Here is a 25358-nt window from a genome sequence, read left to right on the forward strand (position 1 = left end):
TCAGGTGCAATTTATATTCAATTGTTAAACATAACATCTGACAAAATGTATCAAATAAAACATGTTCTAAAATATATATCTCGATCTCTTCAGATGTTTCAGCATAACATTTTTGTTGTGTAAGTGTACTTTAATTTTTCAGCATAAAAATGTAGCATTGGTGGTTCCGATTCTCTCGCTTTAACAGCTTGGATATCGTTTATTCACCCCCTGTTGGATATGGCACCTGCTAATCAATTTGTGTTCCGGCAGATTTTGTGACATGCAGGCTCCATAACCACAGATACCCTCTCTAAAGTCTGGTCTTTCATATTGTTCTCGTTAAAGACACAAAAATTATTTTATTTCAAATGGGGACCATACGAGGTGCATTTCCCATATGAATACATCTGTATCTGTCTCTTGATTATATTTTGTTTTGTTTTGGGTTTCACGCCGTTTTTCATCAGTATTTCAGTTATGTTACGGCGGGCAGTTAACCTAGCTAGTGTTCCTGGATTCTGTACCAGTACAAACCTGTTCTCCGCAAGTAACTGCCAACTTCCTAATATGAATCAGAGGTGGAGGACGAATAATTTCAGACACTTTTTTTGGTCTTTTATCGAATCGTCACGGAGAACATATGCCTCGCCCAGGGCTCGAACTCACGACACCGAGATCCGTAGATCACAGCTCTCCCTATTGAGCTAAGCGGGCTGGGATGATTATATTTTGTACTTGTAACATGAATGAACATCGAGTCCTGCTCAACCCTATGCAAGATGGCGTGGATGATAGCTTGCATTTTTCTCTACCATTCGTGAACTGGCTCAATCAAACCGGGTCTACGACATGTCTAATTACGCCCGTATATCGTGTTAGGTGATCTGTGGTCTTCCGCTCTTTTCCACTCCAACATTTGACAGAGAACAGCTGTAATTAATGTGGGAAAGCATGTGGCCAACCTATTTGCTTACGGCTAAACTGGTATATATTTTTGTTGTTTTCAGGAAAGGGTTCGGGACTCAGTAATAGGTTTTTCAGAAAATTGCGACTTTCAAGTTTTTCGCGGTGGGGGAAGATCCATGTGCCTATCACGACTTAATTGAATGTATGGATGTGCACCTGGCTAGAACCACTGGCCTTCTGTAAGCTACCATATGAACAATGCTATACCCTAGTCGAGGTTTCGAACCCACTGCAGTAAGGGGCAAGTGATTTGAAGCCAGCAAGACCTTAACTACCTGTCTGCGGCGGCTACAGCTGACTTTATTTGTATTTATATGTATTCATGTACATACTACAAGGAGTATCAATACAGCAGTCAAATATAATCTATTTAATTCTTTTATAACAATTTCTCCATGCTGCAACACATTTCACAATTATCCATGTCGGTAGAATATTGTTAAATCTTGCCAATGTCTGAAAAAACAAATACTTTCGTTAAAGCGATTGATATCATGATGTATGCGTAGTATACTGTTTTCAGAACGGACTGAAGCTATAGTTTGCTCAAGTGCGAAAAATTGGAATAGCAGTTTTAATAGTAAACAAAATTGAAAAACTTATAGGCGATAAGTTTAACAGTCGGTTAAAGTTTCGAACAAATGGGCCCTATAATGTGTCCCTGCATTCCTTTGCAGTTCTAAGCAAGTAGCAGACACCTTTTCCACATAAATTTAATGTAAATGGCAACTTCATCAGGTAACTTCATGCCGCTTAAGTGAATCATCACGAAGACTCATATACCTTTCGCGATTGAAACTAACAACTTCCTTCATGAGCTTATTCTACTGAGCTAACCATACGTGCATATTTGCCCTAACGGGTCTAGACGAATGTAGTTCATAATTATAGAACACGTAAGTACGCCAGCAAATATAACAATATAACAATAAAGCAATGTTTCGATTTGAAATTTACAATTATTTATTTAACTGAGGAAAAGAACGGAAATGTGACATTTCAATATACATTATTACAGAAAAGAACTTACAAACTGAAATGGGATTATTTTCTCTGTAAATGGATGTTGGTACTTGGAGTATATGCTGTCTAAATATGGTTCATTCTATTGCCCTCTCATTATTGTAGGCTCAACAGAATACAAAATGATTAATTGTGTATCTTAGCCAACCTACTGAACTAATTGCGTTATCAATGTTCCGTTAGTTTGTCAAAAAAAATAACACACAACAACAGACTGGTGCTGTTTTAATGATAAGTTATATAGCATTGGTGTGATCTGTTGTATAAAACAGCAGTCACCTGAAACGAAATAGGAATTAACCGACTTCATTAGAAATCAATCCATTAACATACTGAAATAATTAAAATCCGTCTAAAAGTGCAAACAATATAATAGAATAATAGAAGACTTACCTCATTTTTATCTATAAAAGATAACTTTGAACCAATCCTATCAATATAATGTAACGAATAAAATACTAACCGCATACTCGTCTATAAAAGATAACTTGGAGCCAACCCCGTCCACTAAATATCGACTCTTGGGTGACGCACTGACAAGCGCATGTTCTACAGCTGAGACAACGGGTGTGACGTCATCAGATGGAGGCCATGTCCCTGTTGGCTTTGGGAGCCAAGACATCAAGTACTCTTTCGAATACACTTTCCTTACTTGTTGAGATGCATTTTCCCACATTTCATCTATCTCTCGAGTCTGTCTTTTTACCTTAATATAAAACTGGCTAATTGTTTCTGTTAGTATGACGTTAAATGAGATTCAACAGCTCAAATATTTTATTCAAGATATGATTGTGGGTTGATTTTGTCCTTAGTCTTCCTTTTTACTGGCCTTTAACAAGGGGGGAATTGTAAAAGTAGTTTCTTTATTTCATGGAAAGTAATTATAAAACTAGTTTTAAAAGCGCCCTTTCAAATGAACTTATATACAAATTATTTTTTTAAAGTCTGCTTTATCGTTAGTTACAGTTTCTTAATTACTAACAACGTCAACATTCTGAACGGCTTAACTTCTTACCAAAGAAATGGAATCAAGCAAGGTAAAAAAAGCTGTAACATGATCATGATAGTTAATATACATACATCGAGTGATAATGCATTCTAGTCCTTTGGGATAAATGCTACTATAAGATACTTCCACTCAAACCGGTGCCAGCGGGGGATTAGAGGTGCTGCACATGTCATTTCCTCTTATGTAGAGACTCAATCAAACCAAAGGATCTTTTCCCAGATTTGAATAACAATGACACACAAAAATTAGTTAGAGATAAAAGTAAATGTTTCTTGTTCAGGTGGGAGTCGACGAAAGTCACCATCGCGAACAGAAGGGGAAAAAATCCACATGACAGAAACCAGATTACCAATCTGCTATCAACTGCCCCTCTTTCTTAGTAAACATAATAATTCTTTATTGATATTTAGCTTACCACTGCTGTATTATGCACGGAAGTACATCGTCCATACATGCCTGGCTCAACAATGCTCACTTTTACTCCAAACTTCTTCATTTCTAGTCTCAGAGAATCTGATAGTGTTTCAACACCATGTTTTGCAGTCTCATAGTTTGACTGTCCAGGCAGAGTCATTCGCCCGTGAACGCTTGTAATATTGACAACCCTTCCTACGTAAGATAAAAATATTGAATACTTTCGACCAATCAAATAAAGCTGAAGAAAGTCATGGCAAGTTCTATTAATCAAGTAGATCTACTCCTGTGCAAAATGCTCTTTGTGTTTAAATAACTATACGTAAAAAGAGTTGTTTAATGCTCAAAAACTGTAACGTACCTTTCATTAAAATATATGACAATCAAAAATGTGAGTATAATATCATATTATATTCGGGAGACATCGTGATCGAGTGGTTAAGGTCGCTGACTTCGAATCACTTGCTCCTCACCTCTGTCTGTTCAAAACCCCGCTTTGGATTCAGTCTTTGTGTGAGAGTGTGTGTGTTTTGGTCGTCGTGTGCGCGTCTGCGTGCTGGGTCAACGTTTAGGAAGGCTGCGTGTTTGGAACTTGGCTTTCCCTCTTGGATATTCATCGTTGTTTTTCATGTCATGAAGCCTTACAGCCGGTTTACAGAAGCTTGTTGGTTTCCATATCACCTAAGTAGTGTTGTTATGACTTGGAAACCCCCCAAAAAAACTTAATGGAACAGCACATATAAAGTTTTGCATGAACGAACAAAGCAACTTCGATTCATAAACAAATTAATTGTTCATGGAGATGTAAAAATGTAAAACATTTGAAGGCATTTCATCTTTAAGTTGGTTATGTTGATACAATGTATATCCATGTCTTTCCGTAAGTCTAGAACAGCAAAATATGACAGTTGTTGTCTTTGTTCTCTGAATAAAGCAATTATTGGCAGGTGTAACCTAATACACTCATGAAATTTATAAACACTGCATCTAATCATTCCAGGAAGATTTCCTTAATATTCATATTTCTCATCTTTGCCCAACAAACGCCATGTATCAACGAAATATTGAAGCGTGACTACGTCCCGTGAAACTCGTACTCGGATATACAGAAATTCGATCGTCGGTAAGGAATATCGAAAAGCCAACAATAAATAATAAATAAACCGACCAGGATTTTCAATTATAAAATGTTTATTGTAAAACGCTTTCGTGTGAGACTTTAACGTAATTAAAGAGGTTGACGTGTTGATGTCACATGCGGTTTCCTATACTACAGTCTGCCGTTGTATTGATTGTTGTAAATATATCCTACTGATTTCTGATGACATGGATTACAACACGAGCTCCACGTGCATAGATGACAATGGTTACGAAAGATATCACCGTATGATGATACTATATTGAATGTAATGTATATCAAAATATCTGCATACAAATTGGAAATCATAATGAAATATGACATGAATATATTTGACATGAATGGAAGTTGCTTTTATAATTTGTAAAACATCAAACCTTGTGATTGCCTTATAAGTGGAAGAAATTCCCGCATTACTCTAATTGGTCCGTAAAGATTGATGTTAAATGTTCTTTCATATAGAGAGACTGTAGTCAATTCCACCTCGCCAAAGAAATTGACACCAGCATTATTCACAATTCCCCATAGACCTGAAACATAGTTTAATATATAAAACGTTTACTTCAATAAACTTAATGCATTTGAAGTTTCCGATCGTTCTAATAAATTAAAAAGAGATAAACGTTTTGATATTCGAACATGACCAATTTAGAAGATTTTAAAAGAAACACATTAAACAAGTTATACATGAATTGTATTATGCTAAAAGAATAAAAATACCATTTCTTGGAATATGTTTCTTGATATAGGCGAACGCACTGGAAATACTTCTTTCTTTTGTGACATCAATTTCAACAATATGGAGACGTTTCGAACAGTCACTTCTAAGTTTCCTGGCACCATCCCCTTTTTCGTTTAAACACCCAGCAAACACAATAAAGCCAAGTTCATCGAAATGCTTTGCAAATGCGAAACCGAATCCTGAAAATATTTGCTAATGATATTGTCGCATTTAATTACCTTTATTAATGATATTTCAGGGTTATTACATACTCGTTTTCATTTCCTGTTGATAAACAATGAACCAGAAATTTCAATATTTCTCCATATTGACGTCTTAAATTTCATATCGGAAACGTGCCGACAAGTTAATGTGTGTCGTAGTGTTAATTGTTTTTCCTCATTTCTATTCAGGCTTTTGAACAAATTTATGATATTAATATGTGTAGATATTTAAACAAATAAATAAAAAGATAGCTATGCATCGAATAATACGCGGTTTAAAATTGCCTTTCTGAAGTCGCGCAATATGTCCGTTGCAGAACTCGCGCATATTTCTCGATACAAAGCTGATTACTATGGAAAAGTTCACTGACCTTTCTACAGTTTATGTGAAATGACGGACATGTCAAGAGAGGTTATCTCGACATATCGTGCAATATCGTGGCATTCTGGAAAATATCAAGGCAAATGCCACAATTTATTTTGGTCTTGTTAAAAAAGTTTCTAACACTGGTCATAGGCTCAATTACGCTTACTTGAAGTTATTCCTCTCATGACATAGCTGGTGACATACATATTTTTACACAGGAAAAAAGAACATGCATGCAACATGATCCAAAAAGGTAAAGGCGGTGAAAATGTGAAAATGAAAAGGACGTTATAGTTTACGTCGATATATAGTGTTATATCATGTCTTCTTGTAAGAAATAAGAAATTGGGATCCCTTTTCATCATATTTTATTTAAAGAAGAATAAGCAAAATGTCGATGAGTTCGTAAAATTGTTTGAATTCTACCGTTGTCTTTGGAAGTAATGCCTGTATTAAAATTAACGACAATAATTTTAATATAAATGTGACTTTTTTTCATTTACGATGCAAAGGAAAAGTCAAAAGCAAATCATGGCAATATGTTTTAGTCTATTTCTTTTGACCTCAGAAAGGAGACCTAGAAATTTATAGGGATATATAAGGATTAGGAAAGGGTACGTGGAAGCTATTTAAAGAAAACAATTATTTTGTCAATACATGTTTTGATAGTCTAAAAGGAGGAGTATTTTTGCAAAATAAAACTCAGAAGTCATGTAGAATTTGACCTGATGTGTGTATTATTGCTATATGATACAGCATTGTAAGATGCATGAATGTCACTAAAGCAAATAGTCCTTTTAGACTTTTCTGGCTTCAGACCTATTTTAGAAAAACAGTAATTTTGCCAATACTCTTTCTGAAAGTTTAAAAGGGGGAGTAAATAAAACACAGAGTTCATATGGAACTTGAGTTTAATTGTCTTTTACTGCATTATGATTCAAAATTGTATGCATATTTTTATAAAACAAAGAAAAACTTAAAAAAAGAACATTTTCAAAACGCAAAAAGGGAAATAATTTTGTCAAAAATAAACTCAGAATTATGTGACTATGGACATGAATTTGCCTTATGATCCTTACAACCTCTTTTCGAAATAATTTTGACAAAAAGAGACAGAGTTATGTAATTTTAAATGTTAACTAACAATATGTCTTTTAGGTTTGTGTAAATTGCGTGGATAGTATTAAGAAATATAAAAGTTATTTTTGGCCATTTAAAATTGAAAAAATGGAAATAATTCTGTCAGAGAAGTGAGAGCTATGGGTTCTAATATGTGAACTTGATATGATCCTTTCAGCTTCCATTCAAGTTCCAGTGCAATAACTACATTTGTTTTACAGATTTTGTTAAAAGAAAATATTATATTTGTAAAATTTTCGAAATTAAAAAGAGGAATAATTTTGTAAAAGCTACAGGCAGAGTTATAGAATCTAGTCTGTAAACATGCATTATGATCTCAAATATTTGTTTAAAATTTCAATCAAAGTATGCATAGGTTTCAGAAATATTGGACGAGATGTCAATTTTTGAATTTTTCCAACTGAAAAGGGCAAATAACTTTGTCACAATAGAAGTCGGGCCTATGGGACCTAGATTATGAACTTATCTTATGACTGAATGTTTCAACATGATATTGACTGATATTTGTATGATACTGTATTGATATTTGTACTGGTTCCCTAGAAGGGACGGGACAGGGACGAACGGGAAAAAGTTGTTCCTATATAGCCCTTAAACCAAAGTTTGGTTGGGTGTTATTATAAATTATTCAATATTGAAATACATGTAAAATGAATGACACGTGGTGCAAATGCGAATCACTGACGGGAAGAAAAATATTGGTATAGAATAAATATGCTTAAAAATGTTCAATGTTTCTATAAAGATAAATGTCATATGTAACATCACACAGACATGTTGCTTTTATAACTTTTCATTATTGATTTACAGATTTTTTGTACGCATCTGTTTCTGACATTCTATATTTAATGAAAAATTCAATAAATACGTTAACATCTGTGTCTTACATTAAAACAAAACAAGCTCAATTCAATTCAATTCAGGATGCTTTCCACTGTTCAATATCTATATTGATTCCAACCATGTCAGAATTGCTATAATTTTATCAATACTTTTCAATGTTTTCAGTTGTCATTATAGGAGCCGAGAGAAAACCAACATAGTGGGTGTGCGACCAGCATGGATCCAGACCAGCCTGCGCATCCACGCAGTCTGGTCAGGCTCCATGCTGTTCGCTTTTAAAGCCTATTGGAATTGGAGAAACTGATAGCGAACAGCATGGATCCTGACCAGACTGCGCGGATGCGCAGGCTGGTCTGGATCCATGCTGGTCGCAAACCCACTATGTTGGTTTTCACATGGCACGGCTCATAGATGTTTCTGACAGCTTCAATCTTAGTACTTCTTCTAAAAAGTGTTTTCAAAGATACGTAGTGCACAAGGTAAATACGATGTAAGTCCACACGTAAATTGTACTCTGTATGTTCTCTATCACATCAGACTGCTTCAAAGAAACCTGAAAACTGAAACAGAAATTCAGGACTTAATATGACCCATGTATAGCTCATTTTCCTTACACATATCTTCTCCAAATGATGTACAAACAAAATAAGTTCGGATATAAACATACATAATCTCCTTGCATTTTACAAAGAAGTAAATCAAAATAATAAACCAAACTGTCACCCCCAATGAGCATCAGAAATTTTCTTGAGATATTATATATATTTGGATATTATATATATTTTTCAGCAGTTGTTTGGAACAATCTAATTATAAAACTCTGAAAATGTATTCGAATTTGAAAACATACACATGTACTTCCATTTGACCTTGCCGTCTTTACACCGTATTCGCTCATCGATCACATGCCACTTCTTCTGCTGGTCTAAATATAAAAATGGCGATATTTAGCAAAGGGAGGTAATTGTCACTAAAGGAGGTTTACAAATACCGCAATAGCTCAGTGAAAGTGTGTCCGCTTTGATTGCGGGAGAACTGGGGTTCGACACCCGGAGCGTCATAACAAAGACATAAAATATGGTAGTGTACCTTTCTTGCTTGACACTCTGAATTTAAAGGATTGTAGTAGAAGGTAAAATAAGCACAGGTAAGTATCAATTACTGAATATTTACTAGTGTATCGCACAAGAGCCTTGTGGCTCGTGTTGTTACTGCATGTTGATTATATATGTGACGTTACAATTATTAAGCAAACCTTTACCTTTTATACTGGATGCTTAGCATAAGCAGATTTACAACGTGGCTGTTTTTATTATTTTCCATTTGTGGTTGAGAATTCATCAAGTTTTTTAAAGATCGTGAATTAATGTTGTTATCTACAAACATGCCAAAATATTCCATAAAATATTGTATACACTTACCGAAGCAGACACGCCTTGCGGACCAGGGTCAACATCAAATGGCGCGGTAATGAATAACAAAGCTTTGCTTCCAAAATTATCTAGGAAAATTAGGATTATTTTTTGGTGAATATACATTCACTGATATTGTTTTGGCTGAAGTAACGGTAACGTTGCCTTTTTGGAAAGTTTAAATCGATATTTTTATAGTGTGTTTAAATTTAAGAAATAAAGCTATGTTAATTATACGGTGAGTTCACGTATATTTTTACAGCATGCGATATACGTGTATATTGGCATGACGTCTTGCCGCGGCTCTTAATAGCAACATCAATGCTTACAATAAACATTTCTTTACATGACCGAACGCATTGTCGAGATAAAATATGCCGAAATATCTATAGTTATTGCACTAAATAGGGGTCAAAACGGGCGGTCTTCAAATGACCCGAATGTCGGTACATTTGTCCCCGTTCTATAATTTTAAAAAGAAATCTTCACTCAAATGTAAAGTATATATTTAAATTTCGAACATCTTCCTTATTGTATTAGACAGAAGGAACATATATTAAATATATAAAAGTGTGCATATTTTAATTCATACTTTATAATATTTTTATTTTGCATAACTTTCGAAACATGTTCAATGTGGTACCTGAGTCACATCCTGTAATGAAAACACCGCGACCGGAAATGTCTATCGTCTGCTCCAGGAACGCTGACCATATTCTGTATAACACCCTCCATATCACATAGCCTAGGAGTATCACCAAGGTATATTTAAAGAACATATACGGTATAAAACATACTGCTACCGTAAATGTAATTTGAAAAAATTCATATCCAACAAAATCAATTAAATTCACGTCGCCTTTCATTTTAAATAGTGTCTACTTAGCGTTAAATACTTTTATTATGTACATGAATCTTTATCTCGTGTAGTATTTTGTACTAGCCCTTATCTTGCCTAAATGTGTTTAACTTAACACATGAATTGAACTTTTCGTTAGGTTGTTTACAAACCGTAGCGAACAGAGAATGCAGGATATAACAGTTTAATGTACATATAAACTATGTCATGTCGATCGTGTTTTCAGTAAAACTATGCTTATGCTGCGAAACACGTTACATTAAACCATGTGGAGAGTTATACTATAACAAAAACATTTAGACATAGATACATTTACACATATATAAGTATCACCGCTTCAGTATAAATTTTACCTTATACTGACCTTAACTTTAATTGTGGTTATACAATGTACTTTCATTGATTAAACGATATGTCAAATAGCTACATGATTTAGCAAATAGTGCGCTAATTTAGGAATGCAATGTGATTGTGAATATTTCTCGATATCAGTGTAATATTTTATTATATAAGCACCTGCTTTATAATTATTATATAACTGATATATATTTGTTCTTTACCCTAATTGTAAAAATTGTAATTGTACAAAGAAAACTTATGTGTAGGGATGTGGCAGTGCGTTGGGATAGTACAGAGTAATTCTGTTGCAAACCACGCTTTGGCAACGTTTATATTACTAAAAAGACCTTGACTGAAAAAAAAATAGATAGGCAAGGAAGGGGTAGGCTTAACTTGAACACATAAGATGTACCTGAAAATTTAAAGAAAAAGGAGAACACAGAGAGCATCTAACAAGCAAAATAAGGGGCGTGGAGGGTGGGATATTAAACATCAGCAAGTACTATATACAATCGAGGATTCCTTCAATTAGAAGTAAAAACAACCCTGGCATTTATCTGCAATCGACTTTCTTCCATGTGCAGAACTAAAAGGACCTAAAAGTAGTTTAAATCGCAACAAGTATATTAATATACATACCAACAAGACATTAGCTAAAACGGGTCCTTACAACAGGATTGGGGCTCCTTCACTAACCGCTTTTGAATGGTTAACATTAAAACACATTACTGAAGATACCTTGGCACAGAACAATAATAGTACTATAAAAGAACAACTCAAGACATTTGTATGATTACATTATTTTTACTTTTAACAAAGTATTATAGCAAAGTAGCAACTAATATCTTATTTCGTTTTGATTAATGTTTGGCAGAAATTGGTCACAGCTTCACATAAATGTCAATATACAAATACATATGATATAAAGTATATGTTAAAATGCAGATGTCGAGGCCACGGGAACAGAGGCCTAATACAGTATACTTGAAACAAACAAAATTCTTATTACACAAAATTAAGATATACTGGTACGTGGAGGCTGATCTAACTAATGTCGAGAATTTGGAACAACGTGGAAAAATCTTGACAACCGCCACCAGTAAACATGTAGTCATTATGATAACTCCCTGCTATATAACTGCATAACTGATAAATCTATAAACAAAATCTCAAAATACCACAATTATTCCCTCACAAAACCTGAATGCGCATAGAATAATTACGTCCATATATCAAACATTAGCAAGTATAAACAAACAAGGATTCCTTCGATTAGAAGCAAAAACAACCCTGACATTTATTTGCAAACGATCTTCTTCCATGTGCAGAACTGAAAGGACCCAAAAGGAGTTTAAATCGCAACAAGTATATTAATATACATACAGTGAAACACCGCTCGCTCGTGGTCGCAAGGGGATGAGCAAAATGCTCGAGTTATCCATGGTTTCGAGCGACCCAAACATTGACCAACATACGAAGAAAATTAAAGTTTGTTTTATCAATTGTCATCGAGACCATTTGCAGAAGAAACGGTGATGCGTAATAATAACACACTCGTGACATTTTCAAAAAACGTATTACAAAAGTTATTTATGATAGATCGTAAATGGCACATATGAAGAAACAACTGACATTTTATTTATTTTTTTTATTTGAAATACTTTAATAGAATCCGCAATTTTCTTCTCCAAATTAAGATCTCATAATTATCGTCTCAATTTTATGAAAAGGCTATCTTATTTCCTTTATTTGAATGCAAACAACTGTTGATTAAAATATTAAGATCTCATAATTATCTTCTCGATCCCGCAGAAAAAAAGTAATAATTAATAACAATTTTGATCAATAAAATTTTTCTTTCACCTTTCATCAATAATTAATCTTATTATCAGATCAAATATACCGACAAACATTTAAGATAGTCGGGGAATAGACCATGCAATTCTCACGACGAGTGAAAATTTTAAATTAACCGATACATTCTGACCGCCGAAGGTGTGAAAAATTTTGACACTTCTGCTCGAGTTTGCCATAAGCAACAAAGAGTAAATTAATCCACAGGAACCAGGTGTCATGCTCGAGCGATCGAGTTATCGATGCTCGACCCAGCCATGGTAATTTCACATAGAAAATAGAAGGAGATCGGCCGGGACCACATGAATTGCTCGAGCGAGCCCAGGTGCTCGAGTCATCGATGCTCGAGCGAGCGGTGTTTCACTGTACCAACAAGACATTAGCTAAAACGGGTCCTTACAACAGGATTGGAGCTCCTTCAGTAACCGGTTTTGAATGGTTACATTGACTTGCGCAAGAGTAACTGATCGGCGTTATTGCCGCTTATTATTGTATATTTGCCTTGTGCACGCGGTTTTTCTTCCGTTAAGACATGCCAGGATTCAGTAAAAATAATTTAATTTCATAATTGATCAATATTAAGCGGAAATTCTATTAAAATATTAAAACTTCAATTAGTTCTTTTCTGTCTAGTAACATTTTCTTACGTGACATGTGTGTAATAAATTAAAGGATTACAGCGACTTCTGAACTTTATTTGGTAAAATGACTTAAGTTCAAACTACATTTTTGTAACAGTGTGACAGTGTTTTTTCCCAGAATACGTGTAAGGTAAAACACTGCGTTATGAAAGGGGTAAAACGTTTAGAGTGCTTTTAAAACAATGATAAAAAATGTAATATACTACACGAGGATTTACAAAAACTAGATTTGGTATACACTTTTTCACTTTTTACTTCACTTTGTGTTAATAATTTGCTCTTCGCTGCTTGCAAAAGAAATAATCATGTTTTGATATTCATAGTTTTTTTAATTTGCGTGCCATATTGTTTGCAAATACATGTACATGCATATGTGAACATAAAACCTTCGCGAAAATAACCCAGATATCAGTATTCAAGTAAACGTTATATACTTATGACCCTGACTTTAAACTAGAAGTTCAGACAGTTAAGTACAGACAAACACTTTACCAGACAAGTAACGAGATTGACCAGCGTTTGAACTGTACTGAAATCAAGGTGTTCTGGTTGTATGCCTAATATGAATCTAACAGAAAATGAAATTAGTTCCACTACGATTAATGGCAATCATTTGCCATTATAATTATAGTATATTTAGATGTCGTCTTACTTTTTAATCTAATTTAAAAGGGGTGCGCCTCTAGATTAATTGCAGTGTTTCAATCACTTAATTATTTTCTATAAAGGGTAAAAGAATGTGTCCCAAAATAAATTCCAGGCAGAGCGTGATCTATTAAAACACGGCTGTAATCTCTAAACTATGCAGATAAATACATGAGAGCATTTGCACCAGAGGAGATAGCCACATTTTAAATATCATAATACAGCTCTCAATACCAGCCCCCAACCCCGCCCCGATACAAGCACAAGCACACAAAGTAAATCCCGAAAGCAGTATATGTGTTGAAGTAACAGAAATACTAGGGAAAATGTGAAACAAATAATAAAATCAAAGCCCTGAAAGGACTGATAGCCTGTGCTTATTTAGTGATATTTCAGGGTTGGGGATAGGGTTAGGGTTAACTTCGATCTTCCTAGAATATGGCGCCACTTAATGCTGTTAAACAACCCAAACGCCGTCTCTCCATGCTGTTAACCAATCAAAGCGCACGGAATTTTGTTTTGCGCGTTGCATTACGAGTAGAATTTTAGGTATACGCGAGAGCGGGTTCATGTAGAAAAACTGATACAAAAGACAGTGTGAGCGGAGTGATTCCGAATATTTCGAATGTGAATATAAAGTTCATAATAATTCTAGAATCCGTTGCTGCTAGCTTTTGTTGTTTATAACAGTAGTTCTCAGTTGCTTACACACTCACAAAATACCAAGATTAAAAAACATAAATATTGGACTATTTTTACACGTCCAGAATATTTGTGTGATGCAGTCACAAAGAAATAGAAGGAAAGCTCAAACGACGCAAGGTTGAAACTTGGTTGTTGATTTAGAGCTATAGTCGGGCTAAAAGCAGACAAATAGACACATGAATAACCGCAGTGGGACTGCGCCTTGGAACGGTTAGTGTTAATAATACCAAAACACCTCTTGGTACATCTTTATCCTGTATGAGCTTACATTGGTACAAAATGGAATGACACAATCAGGGAATAAAACCACGACCTCCCGCACACAAAGCGGTTAACCTACCATTAGCCATTAGGACACCTAGACATAAATAAAAGCAATGTTTGAATTGTAATTTCATGTTATTTTGTATTTGAATTTAGTTCTGCCTACTTTTTTACTTTTATCAACATAAACAAACCAAAAAGGAAAACGTTTTTAATACCAATATGTTAATCAGATAGTATTTGCACTATTGTATTCAAACTGTGTATTTATGGTCGCATGTCCCATGGACATCTGTGGTGGCCTGTTTATGACATTTCGTTCTGTCGCGTTCGGTTTATGTATCATTTTTAGTGTGTCGTCCTTGCGTGTGTGCTTGCTATTGCAAGTCTGTTGCATTCAATGTTTAGCTGTGGCGCGTTGAAAATTTCTTATTCTTATTGTGGCATAAGCGCCAAAACAACACAATTAAACTTCCAAATTGTCCTTAAATAAGTCACCTATTTTCAAAATATTTCTGCAACAGTGACGTTTTGACAGAAGTAACAGTCATGTGAACTGGATAACTTATGTACATGTCACTATAATTAACCTTTTACTTACTAACAAAACAGCTTACTGTATCTTAATATTTTAATATTTTATTAATCTTATCTTTTTAAGTTTTAAAATGCCTGATCTCTTACTTAATAGTTTATTCACAATGATATTTATGCTCATTCATTTCTTACATCTTTTAAAATGTTTTAATTTTTAGACGTATTTTTTTTATGTGTTTGTAAAACGCCATTGAATATGTTTTACGTAAAATTAAGCGTTTAATCAAATAAAACAGTTTCAAGTTTTCAAATGCAAATGAAAGAGATCAAAACTTATTAAAAAGTTAATTGAAACTTAAGCAGTCTTTGAACTATTTGCGACTGTTAAGCAAAAATATAAATGACAAAGACCATGATTAGACAAAAAGATCTTTCTACTTTCTATATACAGAACTCCTTTTTGCCTGTGTTTTTGCCCGAATGCCGTTTGTAAAGATAATGTTTAGAACATCAGGTACGAGTGTTATTAAATACAAAAGTCAATTTAGACCAAAAACTGCCGATCACCAGGTAATAACACTCAAATTATTACTAGAATATTTATATTGAAGCAAGTTTTCACTTTTTATGTTTGCTGACCAGTAAATTTAACAGTGTTTATTTACATTTTATTACCTTTAGGCAAATGTTGTACACATATTTATTGGGCATTGATTATATTGAACAATAGGTAGACGGCATGATATTACAGAATTAGCGGTTATACTGATAAAAATAAGGCAACATCAGGCACCTCTCAGTTTCTTAATAAAAACGCCTTATTTACAGGTAAATGACCCGTGTGGTGGTCATTTTTGATGCAAACAGCAGGTGAAATATTTGATCAAATAAATAAATAAAATGATTTAATTCATTACACTTACGCGCAGTGATCATTACAAATATTTAGATACGTATTAGATATTGGCGTGTTTTTGGGGAAATATAAATCTTATTCCGGACATTTATGATGGCTTTAAAGATTGTTTTAAGGACTGCACTAAACATGTTTTATACTGACGGTTACTCCGGGGGTATGCTTTACTGAACATGACAATTTAGCAAACTAATAAAACAATTGCTTTTCCAGAACTTTAGTAAGGTAATACAATCATATGCAACCAGTGGTATGAATAAGTGCAACAGCTGCCCATCTATAGACGAGATACTTATTTACTTAATACTGTGTATATTATACCACTTTTATTCATCAAAGGTTTAAAATAGTCCCTAAATAATATTTTGTGTGTGTTGACTTGTTGAGCATCTGCATTAGGTATTACCATCCGAAGTGGCTCCAGCCATGTTTTCCTATGGTTTGGCATGTCGTAATGAAAGCAACAGCTTATCAAATGCTACGCATGAAAAAATCGAAATTACTTGAAATTTTGGTGAGTACAAGTAGAGATCATGGCATCGATTTTGAAGTCGTTCACGAAAGAATTTGACTGGCTTTGGCGTTTTCGGTAGATTTTTCGCCAGTCACTGATGAATGAAATGTCAGTAGTATTACTTCTCTTTATGGATTTTAAATCACACTGACAACCTATATGACGACATTCATAATATAAAAGCAAACCTGAAGTGGCTCTAAGCGATTATTTTGGGCTTGGGCGGAAACGTTTACAGGCCAATGATTTTCTTTAAGTCGGCTTGTTTGCTGAGACCAACAGTGGTAAAACAGATATGACCTTATCCACAATCCCGGAGGATCAACTGTAGTACTAAGGAGTTAAGTTCAAACTTAATACCAATGATATAAAGCATTATTGTCAATAAATACTACTTTAATAATTATACTATTTCAAAGATGAACTTTAGTTATAAAGGTGACATTAACTTTGCTGTAATATATCTATTCTCAGAACGATTTAGCCTCAGCTGGTACATTTGATACTTAACTTAGAAATGATATATGTATGTCAGATTGTGTTATGTATTGAGCGTTTGAGTTATTATTTTATGTTATTACGTGATTGTGCAGTAAATAATTAAGCTTAATTCAGAGTGAAAAATGTCAACCTTTTTTTAGTACGCCAATATAAAATGTGAAACGTTACATACATGGCGTGGAATAAAAACTTTTTTTTTTTTGCATATAAAATTAAATATCATTCACTCGTGAATGCTATATCCTAGATTGTCACTCCCCAAAACTCCGTAAAATCAATCACCTTATGGTCTCCATTGGAGCAATTTTGATCTTACACTGAAACAAAAACAAATATCGCGTATACAATATACAATACATGTACAATTAAAACTGTATTTGGACTAGCCAAACACATTTGATACGGGTTCCAGGATTTAATTTTTGATACCTTAGATAAATCAATTGTCTAACACGTCAAAAAGTTCTGAATGCTATTCTAAAAATAGACTCCTCCTTTCATTCGTCAGGGACCATTGACAGAAAAACTAACCCCCGTTACTGAGGACAAAAAACTTTCACGATGTTGTTATTTTACTAGTCTAAAATCGTAACTCTAGTTACCTACCCTGACGGTCCGTCCAAGAGTCACAAGCAACAGCTATTAAAAATCGGCATAATCGAGGTACTTCAGTCTTTGAGACATAATTTCTAACACAATGATGATTTAATGGCAAAAAGAAAACAATTTCTGAAAAGCTAATTTATTCTTGTCCTTGTTTTTGTACAATACCCTATATGTCATGCTATGAGCACTTAGCACTAAGTTAGCAGTATCTTCATTTACGAGCTATTTAAGAGCTGTTTACGATCAAATTGCGATTTATTCCGAGTTATTACGATGCATTTACGACTAAAATTACCGATTTGTTCCGAGTAATTACGGATTAATACGATCGTTTTACTAGCTATTTACGAGTTATTTACGAGCTGATGCGAGTGAATTACGGAATATCGTGATTCACCAAAGGCTTTACGAGTACATTACGATTTGTTTACGAGTTGTTACGAGTAGTTGCGTGTTAGATACGAGTATTTTTTTATTTATTTTTTTATTTAATCAATCAGTGTACAAAAAAAACAAGTGTATACATACAAACAAGTAAAATGGCACAAATAAACAAATATGTAGTTCAGTCTCAGTTATTATATCATGATTCTGCATATTCATGAAATTTAAGTGTGAAAAGATTGTTTACTTTCCTGTTGGTAAGATATTTGAACATAATTCTGTATTCAGATTTATACAGATTAACAGACACGAGTATTTACGAATATCATGTTTTTGCAATTTAAATTTGCACGAAGGCGAGCGTGCTCTCCTCTTCTTGTTGACTACCTTCATTTTAGGTGGCATTGTTGCAGATATGACTGAGGTCTCACTCCTTTAACGCATTGACAGCAACTGAAAGGAACTGTTCGATTTGACAGCTTTTATACCTCTCATAAATCGTAAAGCATACGTACTCGCTCGTAAAGTACTCGTAAAGTGCCCGTAACAAATCGTAAACCCCTCGTACCGCATCGTGAAAGAACTCGTAAGAACTAGTAAACACATCGTAAACACATCGTATTTAATCGTAAAACAAAGTGTTAACGATACATTTACGAGTGCTTACGAGTGCTGTACGTGTTGTTTACGATACTTACGACTTGTAACGAGCTCTTTACGAGCTATTTCAAATCGCGGACGATCGTAAGAAATTTTTGACATGTCAAAATTATTACATCAGCGTTCACGATTGCTTGCGATCGTCTGCGAGTAGTGTCGAGCTATTTACGACTACCGACGAGCTATTTACGATTGCGTGCGACTGCCTACGAGTTGGCAAATCGAAAGGAATCGTAAGAAAAAATCGTAGATGTGAAGGGGGTATTAATGGGAGTCTAATTCTAAGTGTATTAACCCATTATTAGTTGTATTTATACAAGAATCTAGCATCAAATTAAAACTTTTGAAATTATTAAATAGCTTTTTTTGTTATAGCTTTAAGAATAATATGCTGATGAACGTCTTATTCACAAAATAAATTTATTACAAAAAATCATTTTAATTTCTTATACTCTGGGGCTTACATTTTATATTCGGATGTGAATCTTTAACGATTACGCCAATTCCAGGCGTGATTGAGTTGGACGTAATATCTGACTGAAATGAAATGAAAGTGATAATTACGTCACGAGTATTATTTTACTAACATTTGCAATGCTGTTATTTCATAATATGCACTGTATTGATTGTTTATTATTGTACTAGTTATTTTTATCATGAACTAAAAACAAATGAAATAAAAAATATCCATCATACAGATTAAATCAAAGCGCTATGGAAACGGTATTAAATTAACAAATTACTCGTACAGACATTGATATAAATAACCTTGCCCGAACACAGTGCTCAAGACTATATATAGTATTAACGGCAGGACGGTGACACTGTTAATAGTGGCTAATAGGTCATATATCTATAGACATAGTGGGAGGAACGAATGACGTTTATGCAATATTGCAAACATACAATTTCGTAACTGGTAACATGTGTAAATGTGGAGTTCTGCTCAACCCGGGGCTAGAGGGCGTGGACGGTAGCATGCATTTTAACTACCGTCCATGAAGAGGCTCAATCATTGTGTTGAGCGACCTGTAGAGTTTCCACTTTTTCTATTTTGTAAACTTTAGACTCGTTGTTCATAAATGATTTATTTGTAGATCGTTTGAAGTATACCGCTTTTAATTAGTAATATCTGCAACCGGAAAACAAATTTAAATGACTTAGTGTAAACGAAAGCTGATTTGACTGATAATCATGTTTGTAAATACAGAATAATTTCCACCAAAGCAGTCTGTTTAAATGGCAGTTCGATTTATCCTTCCTTATATTATTCATATCTATATAACGCTATGAAAGCGACATGCCGGTTTGCATGACCTATACGGCAGTAATATCACTCATCAGCTCCCCCGCTTAGTTTCTTCAATAGTTTATCATTGCAAATGAAACACGGGAGACAGACGTATCTCACGCCAATGAGTTTTTACAGTGGCATGGAGATAAATCACAAACTGATGAAGCTGAAATAATGGCTGACACCTTTACTCTTTCGCATCTTTCAATATGCCAGTTCAATTCAGTTGCTGTACAGACAAACCTGAAAGGAAGTATGTGGAAACAATGGGAGATTAAAGACTGCTCAGGATAGTATTACGGATTTAGTAGTCTGTACTTACTCCTCTCATTACCATCTATCACAATAGAAGTCATGAACAGACTCGATCAAACCGAGTCTGCTATTATTCTTCTTGGTTGCATTCTTTGCTTCCAAGGGATCTTTTTACAGATTTTATTAACTATCACAACAGCAATCTTTAAGTGCCGTGTGGCCGCTGTAAAAAGTCTCCCCGTACTTTGATTCAGTGTTGTTATATTTTCTGGTCCTTTGGGACCATGGAGTCCATTCAACATATGTGTAATAGAGTTCCGCTTAAGCCAGTGCTAGGGGACATGAGAGGTGTTGCATATTTTATTACCTCTCATGAACAGACTCAATCAAACTGAGTCTGCTATTAGTCTTCTTGATTGCATTCTTTGCTTCCAGGGGATATTTTAAAAGATTTTATTATACTCTTCAATATCTCGTAAATAGTTGCAGAGTACAAAATGAACAAGGAGATAATTTAAAGCGTTCTATGTCTCATTTATACCATTATCCACCAGTCGACACGTATTTAGCCTGTATCATTTTGTAACCGTTCACAGTAAGGTTGTCCAGTTATGACGAATTTAGCAAATGCTGTTCAAACACAGAGTAGATGGAAAGGTGTGGATTTTAAAAACAACATCTGTAATGTCCAAGTTCAGAAAATGTGGAAGTAAAGGGTAGTTGGCAAGATAAATCGTTACACGCTCGAGCCTGATATGGATTTTAAAGACAGTGTATATCCCATATTCGGTCACTAACAAGCTGTATATAAGAAACACATAAGTCAAGTATAGTTGATTGAGACGTTTTAGATTTTTAAGATATAAAAGATTTTTAGTGACATATGGGCACAATACATATTTAGATGATCTGTACATGCTCAAATCTATCCTACCGAAACTGTAATCGTTACACTTTGAAAACAAGAATAGTGATATTTTTCAACGTCTTTTTTCCATAACTGCCATCTCCTTGCATTACAAATTGTCTTCCAACCCACGAGTTCCTTTGTAGATTACAATAAACGACTGTCTTCATGGATCTAACTGGCATGACTAAAAGATTTGATGAGGTTATTATTACGACATAATATTGCGTTCCTGTGAAATAAACATCTGATTAATTTGAAAACGCACAATTGTTTCTCTAAGACATTACCAATTTGCTATCATAATTCTACATTTAACGAAACTTATATTTTTCTTATGTCTTTCAAAAGTAATACTTTTAATAATAGACGGAATTGTAGGTGTGCTATGTAGATGCTTTGCTTACAACCATTACTATATCTGACCATTTGCCATTTTATTTTCTTTAGATTAAAATACATTAAAGAAATCAATTAACACCGCAGACATAATTCCGAATATTAAGTATTGTTATTGTAGCTGTTACGCCCACTTTGGCATTCCAATGTGCCGCAAGGTTTGTAAAATAATGGAACATTGTTGGGTATATTCATTGAACTTTCATAGACACTTATAGATCTATGTTTGGTAGTGTCATCGCAAAAATTATCTTCCAATACGGAACTAAACTTATTGGGATGAGAAATGTTTAAATAAAGAGGGATTTTAATGTAGGATGTTTTCTTTGTAACTTGCGCTTTGGTACATATTTCAGCAAAAACAAATGAGTTGCTTAATTTTATGGCTTTAATATGACTAAAATGTGAAATTGTCTATTTCTCTTTTTAATCGATTTTTTGACATCTTACATGCGATTAATATGCGTCAACATCCCAAGTTTCGACGTACAAAACATGTACCTGCAAACCACTGCTCTATATACCACTTTACCAGTTTAAAAAATCGATCCTGAAGTTCATGAGTCCTGAAGTTCGTGAGCTTATTGCTTGACTTCTCGGCGAAAAGCAGGAAGTTCACTGCTGTTAAAACTACTTCTGAGGAAGTTAAACCGTTTATTTGCGCCAACTCTCATTCTTAAACTAAATATTGTTTCTGTATTACTAAGATTTTTCCAGGAGAATCCCCTGCATATGTTAGTTATCACATCACTTAACGTCCTTTACCTTGAACAGAGCCTGAGTACGGCATACTGAACGGCAAAAATGTGGCAAATAAATGGCAACTCTTGCTGACTGATGAAACTAGCAACGTAATTGTCTGTTTATATCTGTCTAAAGATTTAACGTAAATAATGCATACAAGAAAAAGTAACGATCCACTAGCAGGTACAGCACTGTATGATATAGAATGATGTAGAATTCTTTACAACTTTTGACCATACGATAGAAACTATATAAATTTATAAGTGTGAGAGATGTATTAAGGGTTCCACTGTACTGTTAGATTTTTATGATCATCTTACGATGTAACTGGTAAATGCTGAGAATTATGATACGGACGAACAGATCTATCTTAATTGAATACATTTTATGATTCTAGGTATCTTTGGGTTAAAACCTAAAAAGCTTTATTATCTAACGGGTAATTCTAAATAGTTTTCAGTTTATTCTGAGACATTGTAATGATGCTACAGTGATAGCAGCAGGAAATACTATATGTTTGCTACGGTTAAAAAAAAAGACGTCAACGGACGGGATGGGACGTGATGGGTGTTAAACATTTCATTACCTCTTATGAACAGACGCAGTCAAAGTTCAGGACAAAGAATATACCATATTTTAATAACATAAAAGATGTACGTTTTAATTAACTTTTAAACTTAAATAATTAAGTTTACACCCTTTGCGATTACAGTATCCAGTTTAACAGACCAACTGAACATTTAACTTTTATTTTACGTATTACCTTTTTAACAGAAAAAAATGTCAGCATTGCACGGCTAGTCAATGAAACTTTCATATGTATGAATTAATTGTTTTGCATAATATGTGCTCTTCCGAGACAGACAGTTTCACATTATGAAGCGTTGGAACTTTTTAAACTCTGGTTAGTTAAGATTTAACATACGATAAACTTTATAGTCATTGGGAAGCATAAGCGTTTAACCCTTATCATGCTGGATACCATTGATTCAGCCTTTGCGACCAGTGTAGATCATGATCTACACTGTTCGCCATTCAGTCAGTATATTTTTGGTAGGCATCCCTTTTGACAGTTAATGGTACTGTCGAAATTGAAAGATGGACAAGCTCATTATAGAAATTAAGTAAGGTAAGGATAAACTTAATTCGAATGTTTCACCTAGCTCGTAAATGGATTCCAGTGTGGAAATGCGTTAGCTATACCTGTATGTCAACTGTATGTCAAATTCAATGCATTATACTGTAACTTAACAAATAATGTTTATTCTATATTTAAAGTGTATAAAGGTAAAGGTAAAAGGTAAAGGTAATTTTTATTTTCCGTCGCTTTGTGAAAGAATGAACATATTAAGCTCTGTAGAGCTTTTGGGCGATGTGTAGCAATCATGCATATTTTCAAATGTAAAAATTGTGTCTCTTGTTTACCCATAAGAAAACTGTTTGAATATTTTGTGAAGGTGTCAAATAATGCTTTGGAAATGCTCAGATGCATTTGAGGATGAGGGGATACATATTCTTTTAATGCCAAAGTTTAATATTAAGTGCATTGTCGTGGCCATCGCTGTTCTCTTATATCTTTAGGACAGCCGGCACATATTTTTGCAATCTCGCCAGGCATATGTATGTTTTTGACAACACAGAAAATGACGTCACTCGGCCTTCAGCTATTTCCGGAAGTAAAGAAAATGAAAGTAGATATGCTAAACTTGAAAACGAAAGCCGTATTTTGATTCGTCGGTAGTCAGGGGTCACGCGCAGGGGTCACCCCGTCTAAATCCATGCGCGTGGACTTTTGTTTTTGCTAATGGGGAGTCAATTGTCTAACAAATTGAAATTACCTGGGCTTTAGTACGACATTTCAGCTTTTCATCTACGAAAAGATATTTGAGCTCGGGATTAACACAAATCCCACAGAGGTCCGTAACGGAGCAAGAGTATAATTGATATTTTTGGAACTTCATCAAATTGCTCAAAGGGTCATTTTTGATGCTGTCTGAAAGTGTCAGTATATGCCTCGGATGTCAGATATAACCGTATTTGAGAGCTGCAGACCTAGACATTTCAGAAATATTTTTAAAATGAATTTCGTGTAATAAATGTTGATTGTACGGACGCATGAAAGGGCCATCCGACGCTAATACGTTTAATTACGTTATGGCTGTGGAAAGGACATGAAAATGCAGTGACACAAACCTTCCCCACAGCGGCATATCTACTAGTATGTAATACATACGATCATTAAAACAAAAAAAAAAACATATATACCAAAATCCGGCCGGCTGGCCTTCTCACGTTTTGAGAAAAGGTCACTCACCCGCGGTGCCTTGAAAGAATGAGCTGCCGTTAGTTGCAAAATAAAGAAAAAGAAGAACCGAATAAAAATCAGAGTCTAGTCAGCTTAACAAAAGAGGATACAGGTTTCTCTTTAAACCAGAACATGAATAGCTTTAAATGAGACTGTTTTTATTAACAACATGCGAGGATGATTATTTAGTTTTTAACAAACCATTAAAACCCATTAATAGCTGGATAACTGAATTAGCACTAAGGCGCTAATGGGTTTCCTTATCCGTCTTGTTCTGGAAGTAGGACTATTAAAAGTCAAAATAATTACTATCAGACATAATAAACGCCTAAAAGCTGCAAATTGAAAGTTAATACATCCTATGAGTCACAAAGTCATAATGATTAAAGACTTCTAATCAGATCATACCGCGTTGCAAAGATATTTATCTTCATAATTTCATGAAAACCATTGGCATTTTGTTTATAACACTTTGCATATGCAGGTAATACGGTAAGTGGATGATTGCTATTATTTTTAAAGTAACAGTGACTTATTGTTTGGCACCAGATTACATGATTAAGCAGGCCAGATTAATAATTCGCGTACGTGAAAATTAAACTTCTATCCAGACTACTTAAAATTTATCCCTGCCAATGATAAATGTTCTGTTCGTAATGACAGCTTCTCATTGTCGGTTTATGTGAAGCAGAAAACAATTGTATGTACGAAATGCAATTCAACTAATTATAAATAACACCTTTCTGAGCGCACAATTTATCTCATTTGAACAATAGAGAAAATAAAAATA

The 25358-nt window shown here is 34.3% G+C and overlaps 2 protein-coding genes across 2 annotated transcripts in view; both read right to left on the bottom strand.

Moving 5' to 3' along the window:
• The window catches only part of LOC123533700 (gephyrin-like), a 473298-nt gene that overhangs the window by 166093 nt on the left and 281847 nt on the right, over positions 1-25358 (bottom strand). The gene's annotated exons all lie outside the window — the stretch shown is intronic.
• LOC123533721 (D-beta-hydroxybutyrate dehydrogenase, mitochondrial-like) lies at positions 1229-10430 on the bottom strand. Its single transcript, XM_045315528.2, has 6 exons — positions 9883-10430; positions 5253-5453; positions 4910-5062; positions 3396-3589; positions 2435-2677; positions 1229-1404 (listed from the first exon to the last, which is right to left on the bottom strand). Exons 1-6 carry the CDS (start codon positions 10103-10105, stop codon positions 1315-1317), a joined length of 1104 nt encoding a protein of 367 aa, XP_045171463.2. The 5' UTR covers positions 10106-10430; the 3' UTR covers positions 1229-1314.

This window comes from Mercenaria mercenaria, chromosome 1, assembly GCF_021730395.1.
Source record: "Mercenaria mercenaria strain notata chromosome 1, MADL_Memer_1, whole genome shotgun sequence".
NCBI classification, from domain to species: Eukaryota; Metazoa; Mollusca; class Bivalvia; order Venerida; family Veneridae; genus Mercenaria; species Mercenaria mercenaria.

What these genes read in the sequence shown, in the direction of transcription:
- LOC123533721 (XM_045315528.2), bottom strand. Translation starts at nt 10,105, where the DNA reads ATGAAAGGCGACGTGAATTTAATTGATTTTGTTGGATATGAATTTTTT. An exon ending in CATTACAGGATGTGACTCAG is followed by an intron (nt 5,454 to 9,882) that starts GTACCACATTGA and finishes AAATATTTTCAG; the next exon opens with GATTCGGTTTCGCATTTGCA. An exon ending in GAAACATATTCCAAGAAATG is followed by an intron (nt 5,063 to 5,252) that starts GTATTTTTATTC and finishes ACTATGTTTCAG; the next exon opens with GTCTATGGGGAATTGTGAAT.